The following is a 13,156-nucleotide window of genomic DNA, read 5'->3' on the forward strand; positions in this document are numbered from 1 at the left end:
ACTAATCACACACGCGCATTACATGGGGGCCAAATGGAAATAATTCCTCTCCCCAACGGTGCGTTTAAATAAGGATCAAATCGAAATAAAAGCAAAGTGTGCGGCCACATTTAAAAGAAACAAAAACTGATTTTAAAAACGATTTTAGAAATTTAAGGACCAGATGCGCAAATTTCCCATTTGAGGCCAGAACGCGCGGATCCTCCCCTCCGGGTCGGGTCACCGCGCGGGTCTGGCTATCAACACGACGTCGTTTTGTTAATGTTTCAAAGTTTTTTTAAAAGTAAAAAACAAACAAACAAAAAAACCAGGGAAACACTTGTTTCCTCTTTCTCTGAAGCAGAGTCTGCTTCCCTAGGGTTTCGTCGCCCCTGAGCGCCGCCGCTCAGTCTTGTGCCGAGGCTCCGGCGGTGACGAAGATGGCACCGGTCCCACTGTTTTGGCGACAAAGGTAAATCCCCCTCTTTCTTTTATGTTTTTTTAAGCAAAAACTAAAAAAAATAAAATGAAAATAAAAAAACAAGGAACGAAACTAAGAAACAGAACCCCGAATGAAAAAAAATCACCTTTTTTGTATTCACAATCAATTTTTGTCCCCCATTTTTACAGATTTGATAACGACCCTTTTTATAGCCGAAAATGGAAAAGAAAAATAAATAAAATCGAATAAAATCCAAACAAAATCTATACTATTGCTCGTTTTTTGCTATTCTGTTTTGTTTCTGTTCATTATTGCAGGTGTGGCGTGGAGCGAACGGCGCGGGGAAGGCGCGCAAGAGGCGGCGACGAACGTGGCTGCTGTTGAGGGCGGCGGCTGGTGATTTTTCTGCTTAGGGTTTCTAATTTTTTGTTTGTTTTGGGCTAGGTTTGGTTTGGGCTTAGGTTTAGTTTATTGGGTTTGTTTATTTGCTTGGGCCCGGGCATTATTGGGCTTGTACACCGATGATGGAGCTCTACCCTTAAAGCATCCAATCTTCGCATTGGGCTTGGTTTTTGGTAGCAGTTTTGCTTGGCCTTGATTTCTTGATATCCAAATATTTTCGTGTAGGCTTCTCTGTTTTTGTTTTACTATCTTCATTAGATAAGATTTTAGCGAAGTCTTCAATCTTTTATGTACACTGCAATTTGGAAATATTGGACTCGGGCTTAAATAATTGTTCTTTGTAATTTGGTTACTACATGAATTGATTATCCGAGTAAAGTTTCATAGGCGTAAGTTAAGTCCGAATTACGTAACAATTTTGATGTGCAAAGTTTTATTGTTCATATTGTTGTGACCGTTGTGTTTCCGGTAACATGACCCAACGTGTATTCAATTTCCCTAAACAATCATATAGCTCTTTATGTTTGCATGTACATAGCTCAAGCAATGTTGTTCGACTCTTTTCCATCAATAATAATATTATAATTTATCTAATTAATACGTGAATCTATAATCACATAAAGAAACTACACATATTAATAAATGATTATTTCGACCATCAATTTAACTTAACAAAGTTCTATAAAGAGTAAATAATTAAATCAATTTTGAGTGTGTAACATTAACTCAATGAAAAACATCTCATGTATTATTAAAGTTACCACAGGGCAATCTTTAATAGAAATATACATGAATTTGTTGTTGTATCCAAGAAATTTTCTTGGTGTATCGGCATCAATAAGCACCTACTGACCATGGGAAAATCGGGTCACCCAAGGACCATTGATAGAGAACATGGGTTTTGTTTCAGAACCCTTTCTTACTCAATATTTTACAAACATGCAAAGTTTTTTTTATTTATTTAGGTTTTCATTATGATGGAATGCAGATAGAGCCCCTAATCTACATCACATGTTCAAACAAATATAGCATGCTTATTCAATTATTATCCATCAATCATTCGTCCGTAAGTACAAATATTAACATAATAAAAATAATAACTAGTCAAAATTTCCAAAATTCCAATAGAAAGAAAACTTACGAAAAGGTCATAAAATTTCACCAAAACATATTTTGAGTTTCGAACATCCTTGTATATAGACAGACCATACCATCACAAACCCACATGAACTTGCTTTAAACTACATAAAAACCCATTTTATTTATAGACTAAGGTTTATGAAATGTGATTGGGCAACTTTTCTAAACCTTAACATTATTTTTCTAAAACCCATCAAAACCTTTAATTCTAGATTTTACTTCAAAAATTAAGACTCTCATTTGTTTGAACTGAGAACAGAATTTATACAAAGCCATAATCCCAAAATCTAATCTAGTAAGAAATCATAAAAATTGGTTTTCTTTCACATTCCTTAGCTGTGGCATGTTCAGGCCTAGGTCACCACAATCTGAAATCTGGCTTCATTTGAATGACGTACTTGAAAATGTCGGCAGCTTCCTTGGGTGTGTTGATTTGATTTGCATTCCACCCAATGCAGTTAGTTCCGCACTGGTTCCGGCCATATTGGCTAGTGTACGGATGAGAATTCAAATTGCATATTTGGATACCTAAAGATATTTTGACTGCTTTTTACGGGTTCAGGTATTGCAAATTCGAATAATATTTGAATTTAAATTTTAAAATCAATATCTACTATAAATTTAAGGCGGATGCAGATAGATACTCTAGATATCTATTATATGAAAATGCATTGTTTATTCGCATTGATAAAAATTCTAATATGTACTAGTTGCACTAGCTTACACTGGCTGGATCATTATGGACCTGCTAGTGTGTGAATAATGTTAGGGTAAATTACACTCAATATTACTAAACTATTAGTAAGTTTACGTTTTAATCACTCAATTTTAAAAGGTTACAAAATAGTCCCTAAACTATTTGAAAGTTTTCATTTAAGCTATTAAACTATTAGAAAGTTTCTATTTAAATCACTGAGCTATTAAGTTTTTTTTTAAAATAAAAAGTCTAGCTAATGAGCTCTAAGCAACGATTCAGCAATCGATATGGTGGACCTGTACCCATCAATCAGTAGAAGAATATACATTAGATCCAAGTCGATTTGACGGTCAATGTTGGGATTGGAGGAGAAAGTTGTTTAAATTTTGGTTCGTAGATTCATGATGTTCAAAGTCGTTTCATGAAAAAAATTAAACCATAGAAGAGAAAGGGAATGAGAGCTTTCGATTGGTGCAAACGATGCAAACAGAGAAAGGCATACAAAAGTGATTTTAATAGTCCAATGACTTAAATGGAAACTTTCGAAAGTTCAATGACCATTTTGTAACTTTTTGAAGTTGAATGACCAAAACATAAATTTACTGATAATTTAGTGACTTTGAGCGTAATTTACCCATAATGTTAAATATAAAATAGAAACACTCTCATAGTTTAATGACTATTCGTATAGTTGACCATTAAATATAAAATTAACTTTTTTTTTTATCATTTATAATGATAAACTATAAAAACAAAATTAACTTCTAACTGTTAATGTTTACCTACTTTAAAGTCCCATATTGACACATCTATGTCTTTACTTAGATTTACTCCTACTTTGATAGTCAATACAAATTGTCTTCCTCTCTAGGACTTTAGATAACATTATAATCTTAACATGAGTCAATTGCTTGCCGTGACTCCATGAACTATGGACTTTACTTCTAGATCATCTACTAGAAGAAGTCCGCATACAAAACAACCTTTATGATGCAACTTTTTATTAGTTTAAATTAGCCATATTTGCTTGTACATGCAAAACTATTGAGAACATACCAGCATAGACACTGTATCCAATCAGCTGGTCTTCTAAAAAAGGGCACAATAGTCCGCCGGGGCTGAGTTAAAAGCGGTTGTCAATGTTGTATCTAAGGTCACGTGTAGCATGAACTAGGTATATATCGATGACACTAAGAATCTGATCACACTCAAATGAAGCACGTGACTATTGCCTCACTAATATTGCAACAAATTCTGGTGTTAGATTGTATCAAAAGTCTTATTTGACAACAAATTCTGGTATTAGATTGTATCAGTAGTCTTATTCCACAGTCGATTTAGTTTGTATTTGAATAAGAGAGAGAATAAACAGGATTTCAAAATCTAACGGGTAGTTTTAACCACTTATTTCTAATTCGATTGGTCGAATTTTATAAAATTACAAGTATTTTTAATAAAAAAAAACCAATTCAAGTTCAACCAATTTTAACCCAACTTAACCAATTCCAAACAAATCACATGTCACCAGTCTAACCCCTCACTCGACCAGTTCTTGGTTCAATGAAATATTATGTTCGACCAAAAAAGAAGGAATCGAAACATAACAATTCATTTGATTAAGCAAATTTATATTCTAAAAACACGTTTCATTTTCATTCTTGATTCCAAACTCTGAACTTGACAACGATTAGGAAGCCCCACCTAAGTATAGATGAAAATTAAGACTCAACTGAATTAAGAAGGTTGTCCCTTGGGTGGTAGATTTCTAACAATTTTATTAGGTCAGCGTAGCTTGTTCAATTTAGAATAGTATCTCATGTTCTAACCTTAAAATCCCCCCAAAAATACCATGTAATATGTATGCGTAAAGGATGAAATTGCATAAGCAAAGCATCTAATCCACCCAGTAGTCACTATGAGATCACCCCAAGCACACCTTCAGTGTCCAAGGGCCATGGACCAACCATAGAATCCAATTCAAATACCATCATCAACCCCAAATCTCAATCACCATCAAATGCATGGCAACAAATGTCTTCACCCTGCAGATAGTTTTGCACCATTTATGCAGAACCCTTATTAATTTCTCTGAAATTTCACCATTCGAATAGATCTGACCAAAAATTTCCAACATTTGGATTGATTTCATTTTTGGAAAAAATAAACGTCTACCATCTATTTTGGAGCAACATTTAAAACAATCCCTCGTATAACTAAACTAGCAAAATCATTAATGAGAACAACCTGAGAACCTCAGAAATTTCAGTTTATGCTACATCAGAAAACCAGTCATACTCATACCATGCATTTTTGCTTATAAGCGATCAAGCAGTTTTCAGCTTTCGAGAAGGGGGTCGGCGAAATAAACTGATTAGATCATCAAGACCCTGTAGAACAGCATTGTCATCGGATTAGCATTTCATTTTAAAATAAATGTTTTGTCCTTTTGGTTCTAAACACAAGTAGTAAAAAAGGTGAATATATGCATATAGCATTAACATAAATGTTAAGATTTTCTTGATAGCGAAGAGTTTACCCTAGTTGTGATGACAAGAAAACTGAAGAGCACTATCAAATAAGATCCCAACACAAGGAGTAACAGCAAGTCAAAGGTTACACTAGCAACCTGTGACAACACATTTAAACCGGTCATTATGCAGTCTCAACCAATCTGTCAGTGGTCCAGGTATTAACAACACCCCCTCCCCCTTTTCCCAATACATAATTAAATAAGAGTTAATTCAATCATTAGAAAGAGGTAGCACAACTAAGAAAAAAAATGAAATATTCACCAGTTGGAAGTAACCATGGTAAATACCTGATATATGTTAAGCCTAGCACTAGTCGAATCATAGAAAGTAAAAATCCCTTCAAGAGTCTCATGTTGCACATTCACTTCATCAACATGACCAGCTAACTCCTGCCATTGAGCATAACAAAAAGCAGTCAGAACTGAAAGTGATAGAAAGTACAAAGCAAGTCATTCCGGTGTCTTCACCATTTACCCTAAATCCCTATCCAAAAGCTTGTTCAGTTATATTTACCAACAGAGATACATGAAAGTTTATCAAACTGGTAGAAGAGAGTAAAAGTTCTGAAGTGATCTAGGTTGAAATACAAATACTTTCTTCTTTAATTCTGCTTTTGAGTAATGGCACATGCAACTATTCTTCATAAAGCAAGGGTTCCTATCATCAAAAAAAGTATTTACCAAAGACATCGACAATCCCTGCATCTTAATTATCATATTTTTGTTTTCCCTTCATTTTGATTCTTTTAACCTAAATTCAACTCTCAAGGAAAATCATAAAATCCTTAAAGTGCAAATCATAATCTTATAGAAAGAAACAAGATCAAAGAAAAAGATTAGAGCATGAACCTTTTTCAATGCCATGACAAAAGGGTCATCCTTTGAAAGAAATGGAGCTACTCGAGGTGTTTGTGATAAAACATCCAGCCAAGATCGTATATAGGCAGGATTGACAGCCAAACTGCTCTCATCTGCAAAAATTTGGATATTTTTTCCCTGGTGGCCATAGATATGCCTCTGCAAAAAGAGGAAAGACAATTTTGAAGACAAAGTACATGGCCATGCCAAGCAAATTATTAAAGCTTAATGTCTTCACACACAAATTAACAACTATCTACATACTCTTACTATACATATGAAATAACAAAACAGCAGCCACCAACACACAGCCTTTCCTGACTAGTTGGTCAGGTTCTCTATATAGAATTATGACCAGTAAAAGAATGGTTCTTTTCATACTTTCCACACATGCTTCATTTGGTCTTTCCCCTTCCTCTTCTGACATGAGCATCCCCCAATTCAACTACCTTACAAGAGCATATTTGGCCCTTAACTCCTAAGTCCAAAAGACTAAAATCTCAACAATAATCAAAATATACAAAATACTATTACTATCCTACTGAGATAATTGTAATTAATTTACACTATATAATTAAAATATACTAGCAAATCATATGATCTTACCGCAAGACTTTCAGCAACTAGCTTCACACCTCTAACAATTGCAGTTTCATTTACGTATTGTCTGCAAAAAGAGTCATGCTCTCAGCAACTAGTCTCAAACACACGAACACACGCGCACACAACTGAAAATTGGATTAATAAGGGCTTAGATTTGAAAATATGACCTGGTATCAAACAGACCACCAGTGCTTTCTAGGAGTTCTGGTGTGACAGAAAGTTCAGAAAGAGTGGCAGCAGTGACTCTCAGCCTTGAGAACTGTTCATGCTCCCATGCTACCTACAGCAGCTCAACTGCTTTATTACTTATTATAAACAGCAGAAATGCAAAGCACACAGATTATTCTTATATTTATGCACAGAATGTGTCATAAATATATCTAGTGCACCTTCATGTGTGTCATGTTGTAAAGTCTAATGTTACCAGAAACAGGAAAAAGAACAGATTTAACACATTTATTTCAAGTTAAACATTGTCCAGAAAATATATTCTGCCCAAATAGGCCACATGATTATAAAGGACAAAGGGATTACTGCTACAAGGTAGAAACCACAAAAATAAATTCTTTTTTTCTTTTCCCTTTCCTTTTTTTTTTTGGGGGGGGGGGGGAAGATAATTAACCACAAAAATAAATTCATTTATATTTCTTAGTGAGGTGATCATGGGTTGGGCTACCCGGTCCAGCCAGACGGCCGGCCTGAAAAATGGGAGGGTTCGGGTAAAAATATAGGCCCAAAATCTGGGTTTGGACAAAAAAAGAGGCCCGTTTGCCTCGGGTAAAACTTTTTTGGCCCGGTCCCGGCCCGAATTATATATTAAATATATATTTTATTTTTAATCAAATATACTTTTTAATCAAATATATATTAAATATATACTTTTTTGGTGTTGTAAAATTTAATATGGGCCAGGCTGGGCTGGACTCGGGCTTAGCAATTTTCTTTCGGGCCGGGCTTGGACAAATTTTTAGGCCATATTTCGGGCCTAGAAAACAGGCCTAAAATTTTGTCTGGGCCCGGCCCATGATCACCTTCCTCATAGATGAAATTGACAATAAAATATACTGATCAACACATTAAAAATAAGTTCATTTCGGAAAATGATACCCAAAGATGGATCAAACATTGAAACATGCGTGTATCAACTTACTCGAGGATTAGAAATATTTATTTTCTTGTGCTTTAGGCCAACTTTGAGGTCCAACTCCTCTGCTACATTAGATAAACCCTTCAATAAACATTATGTATTAGATTACTAAGCATGAAAAGAAAATATCATTTAATGCCTTAAAAACCTATTTTGCTGGATGTTACCAGCTTACCTCAAAAATTTGCTTGATGTAGGCATTCTCTGGAGGCTTGGACACATGAATCCACAATTCATTATCCCAAGAACCAATACTATTTAAGCAAATAGCATAGTCGATACTCTCACGTAAACGTTGATCAAAACTCCGAAGCCACTGCACCATATATGGTACTTATATGATCATGATAACCAAAATTGATAGCAGAAGTAGCTAGCCAACAAGATATACAAGCCTTTTGAGAGAGATAACAAAAGTCCGTTCACTAAGGAAGACTAATCACCTTCTGAGTCCCATTGTAGTTATATGGTCCGCCAGATGTCAGGCCAAAAAGTAAATTGTACCTTCCTCTTGTCTTAGGATTTGAGTAGAGAAGAGAGAATAACCTTGCTATTTCAAGAAGAGCCACAATGCCACTTCCATTGCTGTTACTTCCCACCGATAATGCCTACATGTATAAAAAAATTCACACATTCATTTCGATAATCGAAGATGATTTTCTTTACTAAATTTTATAATATACGTACAGGAGCAGCCCCAAATGTATCATAAGATGCCACAATAGCAATGGTTGGAAGTTGATTTGCATCTCCATCAGTTTTTAATCCAGACAACCACCCCTGTTGTAACAGAGCAGAACTATCAGAATGAAAACTTGTAGCAATCACCACTAATAGCATATTCAAGATTCCTCGAAAACACATGCAGTGAGTAAAATCTAGCACAATAAATTTTAAACATACCAATATCTGATATCAAAACAACTTCCTATACAAAAACATAACATGAAGATGGGGCATGAAATGCATGAAAAGGAAACCATGAAACTTTCAAGACCCACTGATTCCCTCTCCCCCCCCCACCCCCCCCAAAAAAAATGAAAAGAAAAAGGGGGGAAGAAGTCAATAAAGTTCCATCTTTTACATCACTACTACTATCTCGGCGAGTATGTTAAGGCCACAAGGCAGACTCTAGGGGTTAGAACCGTTACATTGGCAGAGATGCAAGGCACAAAAAAAGTGCTCACCAGAGAGATGTAAGGTGCAATATGTATGTGTTTTTGTACTTGCCAATGCATATATATAAAAGGATAGGCTTAAGATATGTAATCGTGACATCAAAATCTAAAAAGAGGTCCACTTCATCTTATAAAACATACCAAACTATCTTATTTTTTGTTGGTCAATATGGTTTCTTTTTGGTCCCACATTTGTTGTTTAACACTCAAACATCAAGAAGTTGAGAGTTTGGTATTATCCCTTTCATACTAGTAAAGGTATAGTTAATAAAAAATCTGAAAATAAATAATAGTAGAGAGAATTACAATCATGCAGACTTCTACCAACTATTGACTTAAAAAAACACAATTACACAATAGGCGCGTGCTTGATCAAATATGTCTTTGTCTGAAAGGATCTGAGGCATTTGTGTTGTCTGGTGCTAAGACAAAGGCCCCAGGTGCACCTAGGCACATGCCTTAACAACACTGAACTTGACCTCAGCCTCAACAGTTCGAATGCAATAAAAGGGGTTTCTTTTCAAATGCTAAAAACAAACTATGTGAGTGTAACCAGTTGCAACTCGTTTCCTACACTTGGAAGAGTAAAACTTGACACACACCTGAATATTAGTCATTGTGGGAGATGCAACTTTCTTAGGTTCTGTTGTTGGGATAACAAACTTGTATCTGCATTATTACACAATAAGAGTTGAAAATGATGTGAATAATTACAAAACAGGATTATTTTCTTACCAATCTCAACAAAGAAATGAGCCAGAGAATACGAAAGGGCAAACAAGCATTAGAGGTAGAGTCATGTTTATTCATAAATACACAAACATGGAAAAAGAAACAACAGAAAGACTAAACCAGGAAAAATGCAGAAAGATTAATGTAGGACCCCCATTTTGTCAACAAGTGCATTGCTTGTTTTCACCTTCACCTCAGAAAATGATCATTCTAACTTAATTAAAATCAGGGAGTAATATGTTCTCTCCCTCAATAGAAGCAAATTAGACCCATTTCCTAATACCAAATGGGCATCCTTACAGAACAATTTGATAGTGTCATGTCCCCGTAGACTTTTGCTGGAACAGTTTCAAAAGAAAGCTTTTTACAAGCGAAATCCAAAAAAACATTTATTTCATTTTGCAAAACCCTTTCCACCTTCCCAGAGAAATAACTGGCAGATCAGAAGCATGTGCTTTTCCAGTTAAGGTAAAAGTGTCATGAAAACCACTCATGAGAAAACAAACTGAACACATCACGGGACAAGCTTTTAAGAACAAGAGAACCCAATTTTTGAAATGATAACAGAAAGCTATCAACTGACCCGCCAGTAGTTGCAGTAGCAGGCTGACCCATCAAATCATTCTTCTTGATATCAGCCAACACAGTATCAATTTCATCGTTCTCAAAAGCAAAATAGACAGGATACTGCAGTAGAAAAATCCCACGATAAAGTTAAGAATTTGAAGCATAAAGTAGACAAAAGAGAATCAAGAGGAGAGTAGTAGAAAAATTTTCTCTCTTTTCTGGCAGTCTTTCCCCTGTAAATGACAAGTAGCAAATACTAAGTTTGGAATAAAAAAAACCTTATTAGCTGGATTTCAATTCTAAAACACATACGAGAACTTAGAAATAGAGTAGTAAAAGTGTCTGCCCTAGCTAAGCACAAGTGGAACACAGATTGATGGCATGCTTCAGGAAACCGATGAGGATGAGGCCTAAGTATATACCATAGTATAAATACTTTCCGAAGAAAAAGTCTTACTGAAGATGCAAGAATAGCAATAAAAAAGTAGGCTCAAATCCTAAATATTTATTGGTGTCTAAGTTATCAATAAGCATGTGTCAGAAGAAATTTCATGGTTTATGCTATTTGCCAATCATTCAATTACTTGATAACAGACTACAGGCATTCTTTCAAGATGGAAGCATGGATCATGAATGTGGAACCTAAATCTTTTAGACTCAGCAGGTTTTTTGGATCAAAAGCTGAATAATTCAAACAATGTATAAATTGAATTCGATAAAGACGAAAATGTCAGTGTAAATAACAACGATGCAGTAACATATATGATTTACACAAAAAAGAAATGCATTAAGTCGAAAGATGATGACAACATGAAGGGAAAGTCATTAATACAATTCCTATCAGTAAACAAGGGCCCAAAAATATCGCAACACAATTAGAACATGCCAATTGTGAAGTTAATGAATTATAAAATAAAGGAAAAGACATTAAACACGATTCAGTCTCAAGCAACAAAAAGCAATACTTGTGAACTGTCAGATTAACAGAGTTCGGATCTTGCTGAAAATTAGGTTGGCAACAAGGAGACTTCAAACTCAATACAAAGTAACTACTGCAAAATTGATCTGAAACTTATATCAAAATAGAGATATTAATATGTCTCTATATACTCACAGGTATATTTGAATGTACAAGCAATCGCTCGAGCTCTGCCAATAAATTTTTCATTTTCTCTTTTTCATGAACTTGCTTATTCCCTCCAGTTTTAAAGCTAAGTACTTCAGGAAGCAAAACTAACAATCCTCCCAACGGATTTTTTTGATTGATATATTCTGCCAATAAAAAAAATAAAGGAAATTAAAATAAAGAACTAAAAATAGAGAGAAGTTAAATTGATGAAATGAAAGTGAACCTCGAACGAAAGTGATATTCAGTTCACGTAGAGGGATGATGAGAACGGTTCTGGAAAGATCGACACCGGGAGGGAAATGTAAGGAGGCGGCGTGATGGTTGAGCGCGGCGAATCGAGATCCGAAAGGTGAACCGGACATGTCGTATTGGATTAGACGGTAGACGTCGACAGCAGCGGCGGCGTCGCAGAGTTCGACGCAGGCTACTAAAATGAAGAGCAGAGCGATGACGGAGTACATCGATTCCAGCATCTCGCGGAGACCGCCCGGTTTCTTTGAATTTGCCATCGGAGGGAAGATGGGCGACGATTGAATCTAGGGTTTGGATAGAGTAAAAATGAGAATTTGGGGTTTATCTTTCTTTTTGGTGTTTGTTTAATGGAGTGGAGCTGATTCCATCATGTCGCTGAATTGTCAGCTTAGCAGTGAGATTATACATAATAAATGCATGGAAAATGATTTTTTAAAATTCTTATTATTTATAATACCACATCATTATTATAAATAATAAATCATTTAACTTCAACTTTTATTTATGGAAAATTTTGTAGAAAATATTAAGTTAGATTTTATTTTGTTAAAATTTAAAATAAATTATTATTTTTATAAAAAGAAAATAAAATAATCAAATTGTCATATATATATATATATATATATATATCTTTTATCCAAAATTATTTATAACAATATAAAATATTATATTAATATGACTAAAATTTAAAATTAAATAATATTTTAAAATTAATATTTATTTTATTAAACAATATAATTATATTCTATATTTATATATACTAATTTATCAAATAATTTTTAATATAAATTTTGTATTTATAATTAAACAGTAAAAATTTAATACTTAATTTTTAACACTTAAATTTTTAATTTACGAAACACATCCTTTGAACTTAAAAAAGTTTAAATTGAATACCTTTTCACTTTTCATATAAATCACAAATTATTTACCTTTTATTTGGATTCTAAATTATGATTTTTATAAGTTATTATTATTGTTATAATAAAACGTAATTTTAATTAAAAATTACGTTAACAAAATGCTAAACAAATTTTAGCTGAAGATTAGTGTTAACGAGGATTCCATTAGTTAGTACGAAAGAGAAATGAGAAACACTGAGATAAAGAAATTACCAATTATTAGTTTTGGTCTGTTTAAATTTAAAATAAAAATAAAAATAAAATTTTAATTTTAATATAATATAATATAATATGATTTGGTCCATTATTATAGTGTCATTGTTTAGTTTAAATAATTAAATTTATTAATTATTTTAATTAAAGTGCTCCTTTTATTTTTACTAAAAGCATCCTTTCTAGTAAAAAATTATGTCGACGTCATCGTCAATTGAAATATTTGTTTTTAATTAGAAAAGTTAATTGGATTAATTATATTATAACTGTAAGAGGGTTGAATTAGAAAAACTAAATCACAAATTTGATAATGGTAAAAGGACCAAAACCCAGATTTAACCTAAAATCTTAAAAAGGGACCGTTGAAGACTAGCGGTAGGTTGGT

The 13,156-nt window shown here is 33.9% G+C and overlaps 1 protein-coding gene across 1 annotated transcript; it reads right to left on the bottom strand.

The window, feature by feature from the left end:
* Window positions 1-4,774: 4,774 nt before the first annotated feature.
* LOC105799236 (uncharacterized) lies at window positions 4,775-12,048 on the bottom strand. The gene is made up of 14 exons (XM_012629678.2): window positions 11,628-12,048; window positions 11,390-11,547; window positions 10,292-10,395; window positions 9,579-9,645; window positions 8,486-8,578; window positions 8,242-8,406; window positions 7,974-8,114; window positions 7,802-7,879; window positions 6,819-6,931; window positions 6,655-6,715; window positions 6,040-6,207; window positions 5,479-5,580; window positions 5,197-5,286; window positions 4,775-5,047 (listed from the first exon to the last, which is right to left on the bottom strand). Exons 1-14 carry the CDS (start codon window positions 11,911-11,913, stop codon window positions 4,985-4,987), a joined length of 1,689 nt encoding a protein of 562 aa, XP_012485132.1. The 5' UTR covers window positions 11,914-12,048; the 3' UTR covers window positions 4,775-4,984.
* Between the last annotated feature and the right edge of the window lie 1,108 nt (window positions 12,049-13,156).

The sequence above is a fragment of the Gossypium raimondii genome, chromosome 9 (assembly GCF_025698545.1).
Source record: "Gossypium raimondii isolate GPD5lz chromosome 9, ASM2569854v1, whole genome shotgun sequence".
In the NCBI taxonomy this organism is placed as follows: Eukaryota; Viridiplantae; Streptophyta; class Magnoliopsida; order Malvales; family Malvaceae; genus Gossypium; species Gossypium raimondii.

Coding starts and splice junctions, on each gene's coding strand:
- LOC105799236 (XM_012629678.2), bottom strand. CDS start 11,913: ATGGCAAATTCAAAGAAACCGGGCGGTCTCCGCGAGATGCTGGAATCG. Junction 8,407..8,485: donor ATACATTTGGGGCTGCTCCT/GTACGTATATTA, acceptor TTATACATGTAG/GCATTATCGGTGGGAAGTAA. Junction 5,287..5,478: donor CTAGGCTTAACATATATCAG/GTATTTACCATG, acceptor GTGTTGTCACAG/GTTGCTAGTGTAACCTTTGA.